Source organism: Leuciscus leuciscus, assembly GCF_965113295.1.
Source record: "Leuciscus leuciscus genome assembly, chromosome: 1".
Lineage (NCBI taxonomy): Eukaryota > Metazoa > Chordata > Actinopteri > Cypriniformes > Leuciscidae > Leuciscus > Leuciscus leuciscus.
In genome coordinates this window covers 3,934,615-3,958,056 of record NC_138725.1, presented here as the reverse complement: position 1 = coordinate 3,958,056, position 23,442 = coordinate 3,934,615, and the positions used below count along the sequence as shown (strand labels likewise).

The 23,442-nt window shown below is 41.2% G+C and overlaps 1 protein-coding gene across 1 annotated transcript; it reads left to right on the top strand.

Moving 5' to 3' along the window:
* Positions 1-6,626: 6,626 nt before the first annotated feature.
* LOC309478528 (uncharacterized protein) lies at positions 6,627-20,546 on the top strand (the record flags this gene model as incomplete). Its single annotated transcript, XM_082142137.1, has 3 exons — positions 6,627-7,633; positions 14,747-15,220; positions 20,539-20,546. Exons 1-3 carry the CDS (start codon positions 7,576-7,578, stop codon positions 20,544-20,546), a joined length of 540 nt encoding a protein of 179 aa, XP_081998263.1. The 5' UTR covers positions 6,627-7,575.
* Positions 20,547-23,442: the final 2,896 nt, after the last annotated feature.

Genomic DNA, 23,442 nt, shown 5'->3' with positions numbered 1-23,442 from the left:
TTAGAGCATTTGTAAGTAAAATACCGGCGGGCGAGACCGCGCACTACAAGAGTAACATCACGTATCTGTGTTTAAAACTAAGCTCAGACATAAATCTGAAATGATCTTAATCGATACAGAATCGTTGGAGAGAATCTATAACACAATATCACATAAATTAAACATAAACTGTTATTTCCTGTAGCCAGGCCTATATGCGTAGCGTGCCAAGTTGATGCTTCATCTGTAATACAGACTGGTTTACTCTCGCGTGCCACGTGACCAGACTGTAATCGCAGCTTTGTGGTTAAAAACTCGCATTTCGTCATATCGTGATATTATCGCAAATGCAATTAATCGTTCAGCCTTAGCAAATACACAAAACGCTTCCTCACCAAATGAATGAGAGGGTTTTTAATCTAAATAAAGGGCTAGTAGGATTGTAAAATGTTTCGATGAGGTTGATCATTTAATTAAATTAATTATTTAATAATCAAATATAATGACTAATGAAAAGTGTCACCAACGCCTCAGATGCGTGCTTGTCAGAATATGTGACTGTTGTGGACGTCCTCTTCCTGGAACAACATGCTGAAAATGGCAACTAAACCCAAAGAATTCACAACGATTTAATAAATAGTGTTCTCATGTAATGTAATATGACGGTCCTAATCATAGTTATTATTAACCATGCATTGCTGTTTGAGCTACACGCTGAAAGGTAAACTGGAGCATTTTGCTAGCGCGTTATTTAACTCAAAGAAACGCATCCTATATGAGATTAATCAGATATACCAAATAAACATAATATTGCAAATTATATCTGCACAAAATTAAGCGAATGCACAAGTGAACTTAAAGGTAGGGTGGGTAATCCTGTTCAGAAACACTTTTTTTTATACTGGGTGAAATGGTCCTTCCATCCTGAGAGTAGTCAATACATTATGTGTTCAGAAAAAGGAATGAAAAAAATCAGACCTCTGTAGCAGCTGCAGGACAGTAAAAACTCTGACCAATCACTGCCATTCGGTGCGAATGTAAAGAACCAATCAGATGCCTTCATGTCTCGTGCCCGAGCCCCACTGCGCGCGCTGCCCTGCGTGCACTCATCACATGTCACCGTTCCCGGAAATATTCAGCTCAAAGCACCTGCATATGCAGTCAGCGAAGGCAAACAAGGCAAAAACTACTTCCTCGGACCCTGCCCGCACTCTTGAACGACCTCCTCTGCTTCGCCCTCAACCCCGGACCTGTCCTCGAGCCGACGATGCGGTACTTGTCTCCGGACTCGGAGTGTACGTTAGTCTTCATTAGAGTCAACAATGTTTTCATCATGGAAACTCTTACATGCAAAACACCGTATATGTTATGAATCTTACACAAAATTCACCTTCATCACAGTGTAACTGATTGTAATGGAAAAACGTGTATCAATGCAACCTGTTTTTAGTTTTGCCTTATAAATATAGCTCGTTACCAAATGAAACTTTACCATTATCGATATGCTAGCTTGATAGTGAGTACTAAAAGAAATCTTATTTGTTTATATTCATAGTGATAAAGTTAGGTATTTTATTACATGTGATTCTGACATGATGTCACTGTATGTACTGCGCTCCTTCTTCTCCACTCGTCTCAGGTAATAAATGCGTCTTCCAGCTGAGCCTGAGCGTTTGGCGTCGCGCGTTCATGTGTTTTGGGGGCGTGGCTTTGGAAGGAGCTCAGAAGGGAGGGGGTGGGAGTGAATGGAAATAATGAGCTGTGTTTATTGCAGATTAAAAGGTCTACAGTCACTCGATTTTTATATTTTCTTTTTCAGAGTACTTACATTTTAATTATGTATTGGTATATAAAGACAGTTTAAACAAATTTGGAATGTTTTTTTTTTTTTTAAATCCTACCTACCCTACCTTTAAGTGAATAATATGACAGTCCAATAGTCATTATTAGTCGTGCATTGCCGTTTGAGCTGCGCAAATAAGAAGCAAATATAGCAGACAATATAATCAGGACACGGAGGCGCCGGTGTAAATGAACAGAAACTCAGCGTATAGGCCAGTGGTTCTCAACTCAAGTCCTCGGGACCCGCTGCTCTGCACATTTTGTATGTCTCCCTTATTTAACACACCTGAATCAGATCATCAGCTCGTTAAGAGAGACTCCATGAACTGAACTGAGTGTGTCAGATAAGAGAGACATACAAAATGTGCAGAGCAACGGGTCCCGAGGACTGGAGTTGAGAACCACTGGTATAGGCTATACTTGCCTCACAGACCTGAGAAATGTATATAGAAAGCTTTTAAACAGCTTTTTAAACTTTTAAACAAAACAGTTCAAAACGAAAAGAACTGGGCTACTCTCTGCTTATGTAGGCTAATTCGTATGAAGTGTGCATTTCTCTATAGGTGCGTGCACTAAGTACTGCGAGGATGGCGAGTCAGCATCACCAACTTTGTTTGCAGCCGACACTGACAGAAATCACTAGTTTATTAATAAAAATTTAAATGTCTCATGCATAATCATTACTTTTGCCGGTTATTTGTGGCAAGCGTTATGCCTGCGCTTGAGATGTGGAATCAGACTGGCACCCTCTGCATTACAATCTTCTGTTGCATACGAGAAACATCAGACAAAACGAAAGTGAAACGAAACTGCACTAATCTTTTTTTTTTTTCGCTATTCGTTTGAGTTGAGCTCAAAACAGGTTTATTCGTGGGCCGCTCTCAATCACACGACACTGTTATTACACAGCGCTGGGAGATCCAGTGAGAAAGCGTTTGAATTCACCGCAGAATTAATAACATCGCAGCGAGATCTAATTGGAAGCATTCAAATTCGGCCACACGTCAGATCAAACAGTGCTGAGGTGGAAACCAGGACAACCTTAAAAGCTTCCACCCAACTCTGAAAAAGAAAAAGAAACTCTATCGCTATATTTATTACCAAATCACTTCCATTTGTTTAATTAATAAAATATATTGGAAGTAAATTCATTATGGATCATTATACTTTGCTTTAAAAGTACCAAGTAGTCACACAGTGGAAAAAAAAGATGCATCGATAACCGTTTTATCATCGCATTGTAGCCCTCTGAATCGTAATCGAATTGTGAGGTGCCTAGAGATTCCCACCCCAATGCTCGAATCATCTCCACATTGTAGTTTGGTTCTGTTTGTTTTTCAACAGTATTTTGTTACAAAGAAAATGTCTCAGAATACGACTGTAACCCTAGTTCCCTAAGAAGGGAACGAGATGCTGCGTTGATGCTTTGGGAACGCCCCTGCGTAATTACGACTGAAGCACGTATGTCAACTAGTTCATTGGAAAGAACGAACTTCACGGGCGGGTGACATCATGAACAGGAAAGGATAAAAGCACATCCTGTGCAACCGGCGCTAGTTTCGAGAGCCGAAGCAAAGTCGATCACAGGGATGCAGGAAGTAGGGCAGGGCGACGCAGCGTCTCGTTCCCTTCTCAGGGAAATAGGGTTACAGTTGTAACCTGAGATGTTCCCTTTCGAGGGAACTCGCGCTGCGTCAATGACGCTTTGGGAACAAGAATACCCAATACGCCATATTTACAATTGCCTGTATGTAAAACTGTTGGCAATCTATGTAAGAAGCACCAGAGACCCTGGGGCAGCGTCCAGGTCAAGGCTATAAAATCTCACAAATGTGAGCGGCGAGAACCAACCCACCACATCACAAACCTCTTGAAGGGAAACCCCTGATAACAAGGCTTTAGAAGCCGCCATACTCCTAGTAGAATGAGCTCTGACCACCAAAGGGCACGGCTGCCCAGAGGACTCATAGGCAAGAGAGATAGCCTCAACTATCCACTTGCTGATTGTCTGCTTGGAGGCTGGAAGACCCTTCTTAGGTGATCCAAAGCAGACAAACAACTGATCTGATTTTCTCCATGGGCCAGCCCTGTGGACATAAGTATCCAGTGCTCACACTGGACACAAGAGATTCAGTTTTTCCTGGTCCGAAGAAGCAAACTGAGGAGGACAGAAAGCCTGCAGCACAATAGGCCTCGGAATATTGGTCAGCACCTTAGGGACGTATCCCTGCTTAGGGTATAAGAATGCCTTGACAATCCTGGGTGCAAACTCAAGGCAGGAGGGAGAAACCGAAAGGGCCTGAAGGTCTGAAGGTCTCCGACTCTTTTGAGGGACGAAATAGCAAGAAGAAAGATGGTCTTGAAAGTCAGAAATTTTTCTGAGAGTGAATCTAGGGGCTTGAATGGAGTCCCCTGACAGGCCTTCCAAAACTATTGCCAGGTCCCAAGCCAGCACCCTAGTGCGAGTTGCTGGCCTCAACCTCAAGGTGCCACGAAGGAAACGTATGACCAGGGGGTCTTGACCCAAAAATGTACCACCCTCCGGGGCGTGGAAAGCCGCAATGGCCTCCACGTAGACCTTTAAGGTGGAAGGACATAAACCTGATGCAAAGCGATCTTGCAGAAACTCAAGTACTGTGTTTACAGAACAGTAAACTGGATCCCGCTGATGCTGGTGGCACCAGGAAGTAAAAACTCTCCACTTTAGTGCATATAATTTCCTCGTAGCTGGAGCTCTGGAGCTTAGGATGGTCTCAACAACCTCAGTTGAGAGACCAATCGCTATGAGTTATGCCCCCTCAGGTGAGTAAGGGAAAACCATAGTTGACAGAGCGTTGTGTATTGAGACGGAAACAAATCCACTTCTGCATGGTCGTAAAATTCCCGTATTTGCTCCACCACCTTGGGGTGGAGTCTCCAGTCCCCTGGCCTCAGCCCCTGCCTCGACAGGGTGTCTGCTCCTATATTTTGCCCCCGATACACTGCCCTTAGAGAGAGTATTTTCCCTAAGGACCTCAGGAGGATCTGGTGCACCAGTTTGCAGAGTGGACGCAAATGCAGACCGCCACCCCTGACGATTTATGTAAGAGACCACCAATGTGTTGTCTGTACGGACAAGCACATGATGGCCTCTCAGGTCTGGGAGGAAATGTCTCAAAGCATTGAAGACTGCCATCATGTGCCACGTGATCTTGATCGTAGGAAGTGGGTTTCCCCTCAGGGAGAACCCTCTGGTCCTGAGCCACCACTGCAAGGGTCTCATGTACAGTAGGCCCAACAGTCTCTCAAACTGTTTCACAGTGCGTGACTGGCCTAGCTTCAACTCTTTTGTGGCTGTGAGGATAGTAGCAACACGAACAGGCAATAGTGTGGCTCGCATCATGACTGAATCCCATACCACACCAAGGAAAATGGTTCTCTGTAGTGGAGAAAGCACACTCTTCTGAACGAAAGCACCCGGTATTGGTATTCTTTCCCCCCGAAAGAAAACCTCAGGAACTTCCTGTGTCGAAGGAGGATGGAGACATGGACGTAAGCATCTTTTAGATCTATCTTGACAAACCAGTCCTCAGATCTGATTTGAGTGTGAGCCTCTTGAACTTGAGTTTCTCGACTGCGCGATTCAACAGACGAAGATCTAAAATGGGATGCAACCCCCCCCCCCCCCCCCCCCATCCTTTTTCGTAACATTGAAGTAGCTGCTGTAAAACCCTGATTCTCTATTGGGCGAGTACATCTGCTCTATTGCTCCATTTGTTAATAGAGACTCTACTTCTTGCTCCATTACCAGAGCCTGCTCGGGATGTACTAACGTGGGTTGCACCCTGTTGTACCAAGGAGGAGGAGAACCAAACTGGATTCTGTAACCATTCCCTATTATCAGCAGGAACCAAGGAGATCTATTCAGCAGATACTTCCATTCTGTCAGAAAATCTACTAAGGGTACCAGTCTCTCGAGACTGGCCTTTGGTGTTACTGTAACAGGCATTTCGGTGAATATGAGTATGCACAGCTGAAGCATACTGGCAGGAAACAACCGAACTGACTGTTTTTGAACCCCCCTCAGAGGGAGCGAGTCTGACGCAGCGTCGAGTTGACCCTGAGCCATAAGCTGGAGACTGCTGCTCCCCGAGGCATCAGGACCGCTTCTGAGCCGAAGCCTTCTTAGCCATAAGAACGGTCCTCAAATCCGGCTTTGGCTTAGAAGACTTCGGCTAAGAGTGTCGGCTCGGCCGCCATGACTCTCTTTTTGTTGTGCACGATATGAGGATCTCGGCTAGGGATGCTTACGCCCAGCATCCCCAGGGGGCTGGACCCGGCGAGGGAGAAATTTCTTGAAAGCCTCTGATTGTTTTTTTTGGTGTCTTCAAATCTTCAACAACCGTGTTGACTGAGTTGTCAGAGAGACCAGAAGGAGAAATAGGAGCATCTTCCTTTAGGAGGAGAACTAGGAGATTTAACCAGAGGTGTCTCAGTAGCTACAAGAGCTGTCATAGACCACCCATGAGCGATCTCCTTCGTAGCCCTGAGAGACAGATCTGTGGCCCGACGAAGTTCTCGAATTTCGTCGGACCCACTCCCTCACTATTATCCAGATCCCCCAACAGGTCTGCCTGATAAGCCTGAAGCACTGCCATAGTGTGAAGACAGGCTCTGGCTTGACCTGCTGCAGTATAAGCTTTGCCCAGTAAATTAGATGTAGTTTTTAAAGGTTTAGTGGGCAGCACGGGAGCCTTCAGGGACGATGCTTAACCAGGAGACAGATAGCTCACAAGCTTCTGCTCAGCCCGGGGCATCAACCCATAACCATGTTCTCTCAGTCCCCTTATGTCTGAATATGTATGCACCTGGTCTCCAACCCCGCCGAGAGATCCATTTGCGAACCCCAGGTATGCAATCTCCGTGCTGCCTCAGCAGCAGCGGGTCCTGCACCCTGAGGTTTGCGAGCCTGGCCACTTTCATCAAATAATGACAGGCGGGAGCGGAGCATGCGGGGCGGGAGCGGAGCATGCTCACAATACTGACAGTCAGCTCCCTCAAAGGCTGACATAGCATGCTCCACTCCCAAACAGATTACACAAAAATCGTGTGTATCCCCACCCGTAAGGAAACGAGGGCAAGGAGAAGCACATGACTTGAATAACTGTTTTGCCATACTTTAGATAATGATGTGACAGACAAACAATAAATATAATAGACAGTTTTGACACAGAGTGCTTTGCTGAGGCACAAAAGATAGCGCCGGTTGCACCGGATGTGCTTTTTATCCTTTCCTGGTCATGACGTCACCCGTCCGTGACGTTCATTATTTCCATTGGACTAGTTGACATATGTGCTTCAGACGTAATCACGTGGGGTTTTCCCAAAGCGTCATCGATGCAGCGCGAGTTCCCTCGGAAAAAGGGAACAGAAATGTTAGCCTTTAGCTTTGGCTATTTATGTATTTTAATTCGGTATATTGTTAATAATTTGCATAGGTAATATTGTTATTTGGTGTTTCGTTTATACAGGTTTTTCAAATGTTATTTAATAAGAATATCTTTTTTTTCCACAAAATATCTTTTTTTTTCCACTCCTGCACATCATCAGTGAAGCTCCTCCCACTGCAATCACATCATCAGTGAAGCTCCTCCCACAGTAATTCAGCAATAAATGCTGTAAATTCCTATCAGCTACAAGTGAAGACGAGCATGAAAGCATCAGGAAGAGCTGAAATCTGCAAAGACTGAGTTTATTAAAGAGGACAGTGAGAACATGAGTGATCCAGAACCCTGCAGAATGAAACACACTGAAGATCCTGAAGAACAAAGAGGTTGGTGTTTATTCTTCATTCATTCATGATGCTGAAGAACATTCATGTTAGAAACATTCAAGCACTTCATCACATTTATGGCTCGTTTCCACTGAGCAGTACAGTACGGTACGGTACAGTACGGTACGGTTCGGGTCTGTTAACCATGATCTGGCTAGCGTTTCCACTGCCAACAGTACCCTTACTTGATAGGCGTGGTGTTTCGATCGACGTCATTTTCGCGCGAAGAAGAACATAGTAAACTACAATGGATGACATATAGCAGATCTTGTTCTTGCTCCTCGACATGTTTGTCACAAGAAGACAAGCGCCGACATTAGGCTTTTCTCAATATTAAGTACGCAAAGTTTGTACTTGCGACTCACTCCTACATGCACATAGTACAGCGCGTTCTTGAAAGCGTCACTCAGCTCGCTCTGCTACTCATCTCTGTTACTCTGTATGTACATTTTAAGCAACAATAAAACGAAATATGTTATAAAACACTACTCTGCCTCTTTTCGTTTTCCTTTAAATAAATTAAACATTATAGGGACACAAATGTGGTTCATGCGCAACGCATATTGATTATTCACTGCACGTTATACGTTTTTCTATTTATAACAAAACGAAATTTAAAACACAACCCTAACGTTACCTCTTCGTTTAAATAATAAAAAAAAATTACACATATTACAGGCAATATATGCATTTGTACAAATGTTGCAATAAACATCAGTGATAATTTTGTAATAAGAAAATGACAAGAAACCATATTTCTTTTTGTAAAATTTCAGTTTTATCAATAATAGCCAATATAAAAGTTTAAGTAAAAGGTACAAGGAGCTATACAATAAGAAATAAAGCAAACAATTCAGTCAAATGTCCAAATGCTGCGCTCTAGTCTAACATTACAACAGTAAAGTTGAGTAAGGGGAGGCTGCAGACCTGGAGCCGGTAGATATACGCCCCAAGCAGTTTTACGCCCCTGGCAGTTTTACGCCCCTGCTGTTCCTGATGCGTCCAGTAGGGGGAGGCTGTACATTGACATGAATTGATTGAGGTATAATAAATAATCCGCTAAAGTTATTGTTGTTTAGCAATGATGCAACATTTATTATTTATAAACGAATAGCTTGATAGAGCTAGGTAGATATCAATTCATTTATTTATATCAATGGATAGGTCTATCATTTATTTCGAGAGACAAAAAGTTCTGGACGGTCAGGTTGATGTTCTGTCTGGCTTAAATTTATAAGTTATAGCTTACCACGTGTAAGTTTAGCTGCCCCTAGTCTTCTCTACTCACTTTCAAAATTAATTTTCTTTTGAATGTTCTTTTGTTGCCCGTCTTTATCTTGCCTCTTCTGGTAAGACTCCTTTACTCCTTTCTGGTTTGAGTTGTTTCTTATAAAATGAGATCTAACTATCTCATTTATATCTAAATATACATTTTTCTTAAAATAGCGTACTGATCTGGATTAAAATGTAGGCTGTGTGCACTTAAAGTGGGATTTTTCTTTGCCAAGTAACTTGCATGATGCATCCCAGTGTGTTTGCTTTAGCTATGGAAATCTCTCTCTCTCTCTCTCTCTCTCTCTCTCTCTCGAAACTTTTATAAACTATAAACACCCATCTCTTTTTTAACTGCATTCCAAACCAATAGCTTCTCTAGTAAATAAATGACTTACAGACAGTGGCGGTTCTAGAGGGGGGGCCGGGGGGGCCAGTGCCCCCGTGTCACCAAGCTTGGCCCCCCCTCTGGCCCCCCAAAATTTGGAATCGTAAAATCACACCAAACAACTGCGCATTTTATCAGTTGCGGCGCCTTCATCTATAGGCTACACTGCAGCACGACGTATATTCACATCAAATGTTAACGCAGAGGAACGGGACACTGCAGTTCCCAAAAGTTCATTATTTGCATGTGCTTTAAAGCCTTGCCGGTTAAACATGTCATTCGCTGCTGATGCGCTGTTCAAATATGCGCTTTACTGAGCGCGTACACTCGACGCACACATGCACTAACAGCCTGTTACTGGACTAAGTTATCTTTTGAGTCTTATATTGCGCTAATACTGTCAAAAACAGACAATGTTTACACAAACAAAGTTGGTTATGTCTAAAGTGAAAGCAAACAGAGAAAATTTATTAAAATCTGCTTGTCATATGCGTGTATATTAGACGCGTCGCGTGCAGTTCTTAAAGAGACAGTAGCCCTAATAATAAACATGCTGCCGCTTGTCCTTAAAGAGATAGTTCACCCAAAACCAAACAGTTGCTGGTCCCCATTGACTTCCATACATAGTAGGAAAAAAATATACTATGGAAGTCACAGGGGTACATCAACTGTTTGGTTACTCACATTCTTTCAAATAACGTTTATTTTCAACAGAAGAAAGAAACTTATTCAGGTTTAAAACAACTTAAGAGAGTAAATTATGACTTTTTGGGGGGAGAACTATCCCTTTAATGTTAATAAAACAACAAAACACACAGAGGAAATCATTCACTGCTCTTGACTGAGAACTTTAAGTCTGTTGTGTTTTATTTTCATATTTGTTCATTTAATTACTTTCTTCAATTCTACTGTTAAATACACCTATAGATGAAAAAATAAAGCACTGTTTATTTCATTTGTATATTAAGTTGTGTATGTGTAATATGTATCTCTGTTCTTAATTTTTATAACAAAGAAAATAGTGACAAAGATTTTTATTTTCGCCACTTTGGCCTAAATGTCTGCCATTCTTTTTTATTTTATATTTTGTTACCTATATTTTGTTACCTATAAGGCTTTGCTTTTAAAATAGGGACATTAGTTTGGCTGTAATGCTCAGTCACATGCAAAATAGTAAAACCAACATGAAATAAGAATCGTGATAAAATCGTGATTTTCCTGAAAAAAAATAAAAAAATTGTGATATGATATTATTGCCATATCGCCCACCCCAGGTGTAAAAAAGTGCCCAGATGTGCTTAGATGCTAAAAATGTGTTATTATTGATCATTATATCACACTACAATTAAACATAATGAAACATTCATTTGAATTGAAATTGTTTTATTAGCTTAGCTAATATAATTTATTAGCTTTTTCTAGAGATTGCAGTCATGCATGACATGGTGAAAAATGACTTGAAATAATACTGAAAATAGGTTTAGATGAATGTTAAAGGTGTGCCCCCTAAAAGCACAAGTGGCCCCTGCCTGGCCCCCCCAGTTACTGTGGTCTAGAACCGCCACTGCTTACAGAGACATACAAGGACATGTTTTTAATGTCATTTTTTAAATTTTCTCTGCACAGTCCATCATCAGTGGCCAAAAGAAATCAAAGTGTCTTGACACTTTTTCCAAAAGTGTTCCACCAACAAGTACCTGTGCCATTGTACTTTGAAGATCAGGAGCAAATTGATGCAATCCACACTCATCTGACATAAATTCTGGGCAACACACACACACACACACACACACACACACACACACACACACACACACACACACACACACACACACACACACACACACACACACACACACACACACACACACACACACACACACACACACACACACACACTGTGACTAGATCAAATTCACCATGGATGTCCTTTTTATATTTTTTTAAAGTTTAGCTTTTTTTAATGAAATACACACATGAAATGCAAATTAAAAAGGCAGTTTGTGTTCTCGTAACACTTTCTTTTATGTGGTCTGTGACTCATGGGGTCAGTGATTCTGCAGGGTCTCCAATAAGTATTATAGTTTATCTCAGTTGCTTTGGTGCATTTCTCAGATCACAACTGAAATCACATCATCTTTCACTTGTGCACATCATAAAAGCAATTTCTCATTTTATACAAATTGCAAATGCTTTGGTACATTCATGCAATTCATAATGTACAACTGTCTGCTGTTTCCTACATTATCAACTCTTTATGTCTTGTTGATCAAAATATAGGCCTATTATACTATTTCTCTGTTGAATTGTCATACTCCTCAAAACATCTAGGCATTAGTTCCTTGCATAAGTCAATAAATGCAAAATGGCTGACTAGTTGTCATAAACTGTTAAGCATGTTTTCAATACATTTCTATTACACTTTATTTTGTAAATGTGTCCTGAATTGATGAATTGCGGAGGTGTATTTAGAATTTCACTAATGAAGGAAAAAATGAATTGATATAATGAATAATGATGAAATGTACAAAAGCAACTGTGATAAAAAATTAAGGATTCAGGAATTTTATACAAAATTTAACAGTGAGTCCTGCTGCTTTTGAATTTGACAAAATAAAATTCACCATGGATGTCCTTTTTACATTTGTTTGTTTAATTTTATTTTAATTTTTTATCAGTGAGCAGAAGCACTTTGACAGGAGGATAGAAAAACAGTTAAAGCAGAGTGGCAAGCCATAGGGGAGTCATCATAATTCATAAATGGTGTTGATAAATAATGTTTTTGTGAACATAAATATTGTCTCTTTCTTATAAATGGCCCTTGGAATTTTAGAAAAGGGATAAATTGTGTTTGTCTTCATAAAATGCTATGAAGGACACTGTTTTGTAGCTGTATGATGACTAAGTGAATAGTACAGCAGATATTTAATCCAGGATCCATATGATTACACGGTGCTGTATGTCTAATGGGCTAAATATGTTTAATATCTAATTGTAACTTTATATAAATTCACAACAACATATTTCACTCAGTCTCCTGTATAAAAACATACAGTGAATATTCTATTATTATTAATTAGTATTATTATTATTACTATTTATTCAATATTAATGTATTCAATATTCAATTAACTATTCTATAGTAGGTCATATATCATTACTTGTCATCTGATCCAACTATGTGTGTTATTTTTTAATTCATGAAAACAAATAGTCTTCTGTATAGGCTGAGTGAAGCCCAACCTAATATCTAGAGATATTTTAATCCATAGTGCAGTGCAGATTTATACTAAAACGTTTAATATTTAAATTAACAAAAACCACAAATTCGGGCAAAATCTATGAACTGGACGGTTATTATTGTGTACGTTTTGAGCATCGATTTAATGGTGTTATTTCGCAGCATATCCCCCTACTGGACGCATCAGGAACAGCAGGGGCGTAAAACTGCCAGGGGCGTAAAACTGCTAGGGGCGTAGATCTACCGGCTCCAGGTCTGCAGCCTCCCCATATAGGTAAAGTTAAATACAAAAAGCCTATAATATGAAACTAAACTTAGCCCTCAGCCAAAACGATTGACAGGGAACGTATTATATATTCACGAGACCAAAGATCGCCCGTTAGGTCTACACAAGACGAATTATATCTCATGTTTAACCACTACCGTCGGAGTCATCGGCGAACGTCAGAAGACCTAGCCGAGGAAAGGCTCATCCAGCCGGGAAACATGAGCGCCAGCGCCCGCTGATCGCATGGATCTCACAACCGGGGAAAAACAAATCATCTTTATAAATAAACCACAGATTTGAGCTTTAAACAACTACATTCTCGCCTGAAAAACTCTTAAAATTACATTTCGTGACACAGTAACAGTAGTATTATATTAAACTGTATATTAAAAAATGGCGCTTCTTATGTTGTCATTCCCCTCGTAGCACGCGCAAGTGACGATTCTCTGTCAACCAATCAACGTCCTGCAGTGAGTCTAGCTCCACCTTTTAGTACCGTACCACTGTGCTAGGTACCCCAACGGAAGGGTACCCAAAAAGTGGTACGGTACGGTTCGGCTTTTTGGTACCATTCTCAACTTTTGGCAGTGGAAACGCAAATAAAAGGGTACCGACCCGTACCGTACCGTACCGTACCGCTCGGTGGAAACGCGCCATTAGATAAACAGTTAAACTATGAAATGGTACAGAATGTTCTGGGTTTTCTTCAACAAATGGACAGTAAAGGGAGATTTGAGACATTTTTATATTGATTGTCAACATCAGATCAGGCTAAATACTATTTTAATTGTTTTATTTTATATTTATTTTATATCTGGTTTCCAATTTGCAACAACGTTACCAGAATTGTAGTCATTTCAACAGTTTACAAAATTAATTTTTTTTTAAGAATAGTCAGTAAACACCAAGTTACTGATAAAGTTGTATTTGTCAAATATCATACAAGTTATTCATAGTTATAGAGTCTTCTTACAGTAACTTTGATAACAGGGTTGATGAATACATTCAGTGCTACAGTTTGTGTAAAAACTGAGACAATGGATTGAGATTATTTTCTTGTCTTCCCATCATGCAGTAGAAAGAGCCCAGATGATGTCACTTCCTGGGTGTCACAGTTTTAAGAAATGCTCTGTTTTTAAAAGGAGGAAAATCATGTCAGGAGTAACAGGGTTGAGTGAAACATGTAGAACACAGATAAAGATAATAAAAAAATGTTAATTTAAAAATAGTTAAAGCCGCGGCCACTCTACACTTTGAGCATGTGATATTTCTACAGACACTGCAACGGCCGTGAAATGACGTCACATTCTGCGGCAGCTTTTTTACAAACATATATATATATAACGTATAACAAATAATAATCATTCAAAATTTAAACAATAAACAATCCACTCCACTTGAATGCTAAACGCTTCTGTTATTTCTCACAGGGTAATTCACTTGAGCTTGTGTTTCTGGTGTCCCACTTTCACATGCGCATGAATGGAAGTCTATTAAGGAAAAGTCTAGTGTAAACGGCCATTAATAATTAAAAGGTTTTTAGTAAAATAAATATCAATCTCAAAGTTGGTGTCAAAACATGGCAGTTTTGTATATTTTAATGTTAATATCATGTTAGATAATTGTCATTGATCAAATACATTTAATAGTTCTTGCTAAAGAAACATGGGATTCGTGCCTATAATGTTTTAAAAATTATAATTGGAAGATAAATTGACCTCATTCATGGAAAGTTTCAAGGACATATAATCAATTTAATGATAATTTTATCATAATAATTACATTTATAAAAAGGCATCAAATTATCACAATCATTTATAACAGTTGTCTACTTTCTACTATTACATCAGGGCTCACTTTCATGTCCATTCACTTTATATTTCTCTCTTTGAATTATTTTGATGTACTGAAAATTAAATGTAATATTTGTTTCTTTCATGTCAGACCTGATGGAAGTGAAGGAGGAGAGTGAAGAACTGATAGAAGTGAAGGAGGAGAGTGAAGAACTGAGTGAAGTGAAGGAGGAGAGTGAAGAACTGAGTGAAGTGGAGGAGGAGAGTGAAGAACTGAGTGAAGTGGAGGAGGAACATCATGTCCAACCTCAAAGTCCCTCAAAGACTAAAAAGACATTTTTAAAGAAAAGAAGAGCCAAGAAATCTCTCACCTGCACTCAGTGTGGAAACAGTTTCTCAAGCAAACAAAGTCTTGAGATTCACATGAGGATCCACACTGGAGAGAAGCCATTCTCATGTGATCAATGTGGAAAGCATTTCACACACATAACAAATCGTAATCGACACATGAGGATCCACACTGGAGAGAAGCCGTTCTCATGTGATCAGTGCGGGAAGAGTTTCAGTCAATCATCATCCCTTATTGTTCACATGAGAATCCACACCGGCGATAAGACGTTCACATGTGATCAATGTAGCAAAACATTTCTCTGTGCATCAGCCCTGAAGACACACCTGGCAGTTCATACGAAGGAGAAGCCGCATTCATGTTCTGTGTGTGGAAAGAGTTTTTCACTGCTGAAATATTTACATGGACATGAGAAAACTCACACTGGTGTGAGAGAGTACATGTGCTTTGAGTGTGAGAAGACTTTTACTACAGCGTACAATTTAAAACAGCACCAGAGAATTCACACTGGAGAAAAACCTTACAAGTGTTCACACTGTGACAAGAGATTCAGTCACTCAACAAATCTGAAAACACATGAGATGATCCACACTGGAGAGAAGCCGCACACATGTGATCAGTGTGGAAAGAGTTTTGCTTTTAAAAGTGACCTGAAGCTACACATGAGAGTTCACACTGGAGAGAAGCCGCATGTATGCCATCAATGTGGAAACAATTTCGCATACAAACATTCTCTTGATGTTCACATGAAGATCCACACTGGAGAGAAGCCGTTCTCATGTGATAAGTGCGGGAAGAGTTTCAGTCAATCATCACACCTTAAAGAACACATGATGATCCACACCGGAGAGAAGCCGTTCACATGTAATCAATGTGGCATTGAACGGCTTCACGAGAACACGAGAGCTGAACGAGATACATGTGTGCGAATTGCCACACTGATCACATGTGTGCGAATTGCCACATTTTCGCGTTATTTACACTTAATTGCCCGACCGAAACAGCTGTACTCACTCAAGCGGTGAAAGCATTATCCTATATCTTTGTAATTTGCGCGCTGTCGCGGAAGCGTCAGCGGAAGCGTTCAGCTCTCGTGTTCAGCCTCCTCGTGTGAAGACCGACTCGGGAAAAGACCAGCGACTCTACCTGCGCGACTCCACCGAGCAAGGACACCAGAAAGGCACTTACGTATCTCCTCTTCCCTTTCTCTTCCCTCTACTTACCTTATTGTTCACCTTAATCAACATGTGCTTTCAATACATTCCTGTTATCTCTCGGCACCGTCCTTTCATCACGCGCAATAGGCAGCGCAATACTGCCAATCTGCGTCCCATCCCCACATCCTCACATACTCCTCTCTCTCTTTCCGTGGGTCTATGGAATTGTCAGTCAGCAGTCAATAAAGCTGACTTCATTCCAGCCTTTGCATCTCATTCTACTCTTAGTATCTTGGGGCTGACTGAGACCTGGATTCGTCCAGAAGACTCAGCAACCCCTGCTGCTCTCTCTAGCAATTTCTCCTTCTCCCACTCCCCTCGCCAGTCTGGGAGAGGTGGGGGTACAGGGCTTCTCGTTTCTAACAATTGCAAATACTCCACGCTCTCTTCTCTATGCAACAACAACTCATTTGAATATCATGCTATTACACTTACAACCCCCATTAAAATCCATATTGTAGTCATTTATCGCCCCCCAGGTCAGCTGGGTAACTTTGTAGATGAGCTGGATGTGCTGCTGTCCACTTTCCCTGAGGACGGCACCCCACTTCTAGTCTTCGGTGACTTCAACATTCATCTCGAAAAGCCACATGCAACAGACTTCACCTCTCTCCTAGCCTCTTTCGATCTCAAACGACTCATCACCACAGCTACTCACAAATCAGGCAACCAACTGGACCTGGTTTACACACGCAACTGCACCACAGAAAACATCCTGGTGACACCTCTCCACGTTTCAGATCATCTCCTCATTACTTTCAGTCTACAACTCTCTACCCCTGCACCCCCACCCCCACCACCTGTCACTTTCAGACGAAACCTGCGCTCACTTTCCCCCTCCCATCTCTCCTCTGCCGTGTCATCCTCTCTTCCCCCACCCTCACAATTCTCATCTCTGGATGTGAATACCGCAACGGACACCTTATGCTCCACTCTAATCTCTTCTCTAGACATTATCTGCCCTCTCTCCTCCAGGCCAGCACGCACTACTCCCTCTAACCCCTGGTTATCTGAGGTTCTTCGGGAACACCGGACCAAACTCTGGGCAGCGGAGAGGAAATGGCACAAATCAAAAGACGCATCTGACCTGAGTATGTATCAATCTCTCCTCTCCTCCTTTTCTGTTGATGTTCATGCTGCAAAATCTTCATACTTCCACAACAAGATCAACAGCTCCTCCAACACACGATTACTCTTCAAGACATTCAACTCTCTCCTCTGTCCACCTCCACCACCTCCCGCCTCCTCCTTAACTGCTGACGATTTTGCGACCTTCTTCACCAACAAAACAACAGCTATCAGCAGTCAGTTCTCAGCTCCACACACACAGGAACCCAGACCGACCCCTTCCACAGCCAATACCCCTCTGTCCTCCTTTTCTTCGCTAACCCGAGGAAGAAGTATCTACACTTCTCCTCTCCAGTCACCCTACCACCTGCACGCTTGACCCCATCCCCTCACACCTTCTACAAGCCATCTCTCCCACACTTCTACCATCACTCACACACATCATCAACTCATCCCTCCACACTGGCACCTTCCCTACAGCATTCAAGCAGGCTCGGGTTACTCCACTGCTCAAAAAACCAACGCTAAACACATCATTGGTAGAGAATTACAGACCTATCTCTCTCCTACCATTCATTGCGAAGACACTTGAAAGAGCTGTCTTCAACCAACTAACATCCTTCTTGTCTCTAAACAACCAGCTGGATGTCAACCAATCTGGCTTCAAGAAAGGACATTCAACTGAGACTGCATTACTGTCAGTCACAGAAGCCCTACGGATCGCAAAAGCTGCTTCCAAATCTTCAGTCCTCATTCTCCTGGATCTGTCTGCTGCCTTCGACACGGTGAATCATCAGATCCTTCTGTCCACCCTCTCATCACTGGGCATCACAGGAACTTCACTCCACTGGTTTGAGTCCTATCTCACAGGTAGGTCCTTCAAGGTCGCATGGAGAGGCGAGGTATCCAGAGCACATCAGCTGACCACAGGGGTTCCCCAGGGTTCAGTTCTTGGTCCCCTCCTCTTCTCCATCTACACCACATCACTGGGACACATCATACAGGCACACGGTTTTTCCTACCACTGCTATGCTGATGACACACAGCTCTTCCTCTCCTTTCAACCAGATGATCCCACAGTAGCTGCACGGGTCTCAAGCTGTCTGGCGGACATCTCCACATGGATGAAGGAACACCACCTGCAGCTCAACCTGGCAAAGACTGAGCTTCTCGTCCTCCCTGCCAATCCGTCTCTACAGCACGACTTCACCATCCAGCTAGAGTCATCAGTAATCACCCCATCAAGATCGGTCAGAAATCTTGGAGTAACTTTGATGACCAGCTGACCTTCACAGATCACATTTCAAAGACAGCTCGATCATGCAGGTTTGCACTGCACAACATCAGGAAGATCAGGCCTTTCCTAACTGAGCATGCAACACAACTTATCGTCCAGGCCCTGGTCATCTCTAGGCTTGACTACTGCAATGCCCTTCTGGCTGGACTCCCAGCATGTGCGACCAAACCCCTACAGATGATCCAGAATGCTGCAGCTCGTCTTGTCTTCAACGAGCCCAAGAGGGCCCACGTCACTCCTCTGTTCATCTCTCTGCACTGGCTACCTCTAGCTGCTCGCATCAAGTTCAAGGCACTGACGCTTGCTTACAGAACTATCACAGGCTCAGCTCCCTCCTACTTTCACTCACTCCTACGAGTCTACATCCCTACCAGACACCTACGATCGGTCAACGAGCGACGTCTCGTGGTTCCATCACAGAAAGCCACAAAATCACTTTCCAGAACATTCTCATTTACAGTTCCATGCTGGTGGAACGCTCTCCCCACCCTCATCCGGAATGCAGAATCCCTGACAACATTCAAAAAACAGCTGAAAACCAATCTCTTCCGTGAGCACTTAACCTTATAAAAAAAAAAAAAAAAATAAAAAAAAAAATCCTTTCCCTTTGAAACATCACTTATCAGGCTTATGCTACTCTGAATAATACCAGAACTTCGTATTTTGAGCACTTCCTGCGTTGTTGTTGCTTTTGCCTCTTTATGATGACTCGCTGAACTTAGTCCTAATTTGTAAGTCGCTTTGGATAAGGGCGTCTGCTAAATGACTAAATGTAAATGTAAATGTAAATGTGGCAAAACATTTCTTTGTGCATCAAATCTGAAGTCACACCTGGCAGTTCATACGAAGGAGAAGCCACATTCATGTTCTGTGTGTGGAAAGAGTTTTTCACTGCTGCACAATTTACATAGACATGAGAAAACTCACACTGGTGTAAGAGAGTACATGTGCTTTGAGTGCGAGAAGACTTTTACTACAGCGGACTGTTTAAAACGGCACCAGAGAATTCACACTGGAGAAAAACCTTACAAGTGTTCACACTGTGACAAGAGATTCAGTCTGTCAGCACATCTGAAAAGACATGAGAGGATCCACACTGGAGAAAAACCTTACGCATTCAGTCACCATTAAAATCCATTTTGAAGTTGTTTATAGTTGTTGATTTTCTGCAGGGGTTCAGCCGCAAGACTGCCGAATGACTAAAGAAACGTTGTCAGCAAGATGGTCGAAAACTGTAAATTTCTTGTCTATGACACCCACTACAACTTATACCAATGACGGAAATAAGCGCGGTTAAAATATCTTAAAGCAAGGGTTCCCAAACTTTCCAAATGACAAGGCCCCCCCCAAATACCACTAGGTTCTGGCCAAGGCCCCCCTTTTGCAGGATGTGTTATTGAACCCATCGACAATACTATACGGCAAATGTAGAAATAACTAAAACATCTAGGTGAACATCTGGGGCCTGTTTCAGAAAGGAGGTTAAGTGAAAACTCTGAGTATGTTGACCCTGAAATGAGGGAAACTCTGAGTTTTCTGTTTCAGAATGGGAGGTATGTCAAACCTGAGAAAGCAGAGTAAGTCAAGCCCGTTTCTGAAAGAGAGGTAACACATACTCAGAGTCAGTTACCATGGTAACTTACTCTGTGAACCTAACCTGGTCAGGAGCAGGTTTTATTCGGTAAACCCAGAGTTTCTTTCGGTCTCCTCCCCTTTTTTAAAGAGGAAGCGGTGTTAGAACACCTCATTCATTCTTTCAGTACATTTTTATTAATAAAATTCATCTTTTATTAATAAATGAAATATTGCTATTTTTACTGCTGTTTTTTTTTATAAGATGAAGTCTATATAACTCCTTAACTGGCAACTGAAAATACAGTAGTAGATTAGAGTTGCATAATGTAGTTCTAACATTAGGAGGGGGAGGGGGTTATACTTAGATTTAAACTTAGATAGGCTACTCCACATACAAATGTGAAGAAATCTGAATGTGTAGATTGTTTGATGTGTAGACACATAATATTAACATTACTTCTGTAGAGGCCTACAGATAGGCCTCTCTGTGGCAGCAGAAACTCTTTATCCTCATTGTCATGTGAAGATGAGCATTTGGTTGAGTGCACTTTATAACACTATTTGTCATAATGGTGTATTGAGTAGGCGACTTACAACTGCCTGGGGTTCTGTTGGGACAGGAGGCTCCAAAAGACAGATATTACCATCAGAATCTGTTGGGACCAACAAAAAACCCAACCCAAAGTAAAATAAATTAAAATATCAAAAATAGCCTATATAAAAAAAGAACACCTATGTAAACCTCTTACATTTTATGAGGCCCTTGGATCTTCGGGAGTGACTGGCTCTGAAGTCCCTCCAGGAATTCCCTCAGCCGGAAATGCTGCTGCACTAGATGCTATTTAGTTAGTTATGTCAAATGTAAAGTCAGGTAACCTACACCCATGATATGCTCAAGCCTTACTTGATTGAATTATGTTTTTATATTTAATTTTCAGCTGCTGCCATGTTCTTTTAATGCCAGCAGGATTGCCCCTACATGAAAATTAAAATTAGGTTGAATAACAATGTTCTTCCAGTTTCACCTCTGATATTATAACAGTTGGGTAACTTAATTGTATTACTAACTACAAATGACATCTTCAACAGTGTAATTAGATTAATGTAATAATGGCTATCTTTAGAAAGCATTGGTCTACTTATTACTATTTAGCCTACTAAATCCCATGTCAACCTCGACCACTTGAACAATACAAGGAGAGACAAGAAACTGCACTTTTAATGCTTTCAAATAAACAATATACAATTGCATGAATTATTCTTGAATTGACGTGAAGTGTGTAGAGGGAGAAGGTTACATTAAAAATATACCTTCTAAAAATGTATGTTAAATATAGGCTACAGAATTGTTCTATAGTCTAATGCAATTACATCAGATTTTACTTTAAATTACAGAAGAATTCAGACTAATCCCTTTAATTAAATTACAGTATTAATGTTCTAATACTGTAAAATTACAGTAATAATGTTCGTACTGGTGAGAAACATGCAGACCTCTTTTTGTCTGGCGCTGTTGCCATGGTGACTCATAATATCTGCGCTCCATTGATAATGGCTTTTTATAGTTGTGGTGCACGCGCTTAACTCATTTCAGCTGTTCTGTAACCGAAAACTCAGAGTTTCCCATCTCAGGGTAAGTCAACTCAGAGTTCAGGTTTTAACTCAGAGTTGGTTGAACCTCCTTTCTGAAACAGGCCCCAGATTATGTAATAATGTTTGATACCAGCCAATCAGAAAGATTATAGAGATGCACTGATTACAATTTTCTAGGCCGATTCCAAGTTTTCATTGAGTTTGACCTGCCTATACAGATTTTAGCCGATTCCGATTTCATCTTTTTAACCACTTTACAGCACACACAAATATTTATTTTCTATATACAGTGGGGGGAACAAGTATTTGACACACTGCCAATTTTGCAGGTTACAAAGCATGTAGAAGTCTGTAATTTTTATCATAGGTATACTCTTCAACTGTGAGTGACGGAATCTAAAACAAAAATCCAGAAAAACACATTGTATGATTTTTAAGTAATTAATTTGCATTTTATTGCATGACATAAGTATTTGATACATCAGAAAAGCAGAACTTAATATTTGGGACAGAAACCTTTGTTTGCAATTACAGAGATCATACGTTTCCTGTAGTTCTTGACCAGATTTGCACACACTGCAGAAGGGATTTTGGCCCACTCCTCCATACAGACTGAAGAAACTGTAGGGTAATGGGAATGGCTCAGGTGGAGTGAGGGTTTGGTGAGCAAACAGAGTCTCGGTCAGAAGACGTCAGATGATATGGAGTGATGAATGACGAAAGGAGAAGGCAAGGTTTGTTGCAACAACAATGGTTTTATTTTATGTTATCATGAAGTTTGACCTTGGTTCAATGCATTGTCTGTGTGCTATAGAAAGGAATAACAAAAAAATAATGACAATGGTCAACTAACACAAGTTGAACAATTCTACAAATCAACAAAGGAAATATAAATTTACTAATCACTTATACTAATAATACACTTATAATCACTTAAACTGAACAGGCTTTAAAACAGTTCAGACAAACAATTTTCCCACATGGCTCATGGCACATGTCTGGAAAACAAAGAAATCAGTTAACAGAGTGACAGTAGTGATGTTACATATGACACTGAAGCTTCGATGCGCGTATCACACAAGCGAAACAATTTCTAGTGAAGCCCCGTATCGGGGTGTGTATTGGTTTACTAGAGTCACGTGATCGATGACAAACAAAGCCTCACTGTCTCTCCAGTCACGTGCGCGTTTCGCTTTGGGGTGTCAGAAGGCTCGAACTCCAGATCGTATTTAACCCTCTGGGGTCTGAGGTGTTTTCTGGGCCCTGGAGGTGTTCTGACATGCTCTGACATTTGTGCTTATTTCTGTTACTTGTGACATTTTCATGGCTTAAGTCTGATTACACTGTATTCAGCACAAACTCTGCTACAATAATATATCAGCAGCATGTGTGTAAAAGTTTGTAGTTTTGAGATAATGACGTTTATGCGTGGTTTGTGAAAATACAAAAAAAAATTGTCACTGAAATAAGGTCATGAAACCCATACTGATTATTTCTTCACAATACTTTTGAAAATTGTATCACGTAGCCTAGAATATTTGCTCTAAAACTATGTGAAAATCATCCTGACTGCTCATTCAGATAAGACAATATATTGATTTAAAAATTTTACGACGTGTTTTGTGTCAAAAAGCTTTATGCGGAGAGGAGTGATCACCTCATTACTATGTATGTTTTCGCACCTTAGAAAGACAAAGACCCTCCCTAATGGCCCTATTAGGAGCTTATCAGGGCCCATCATTCTGAGC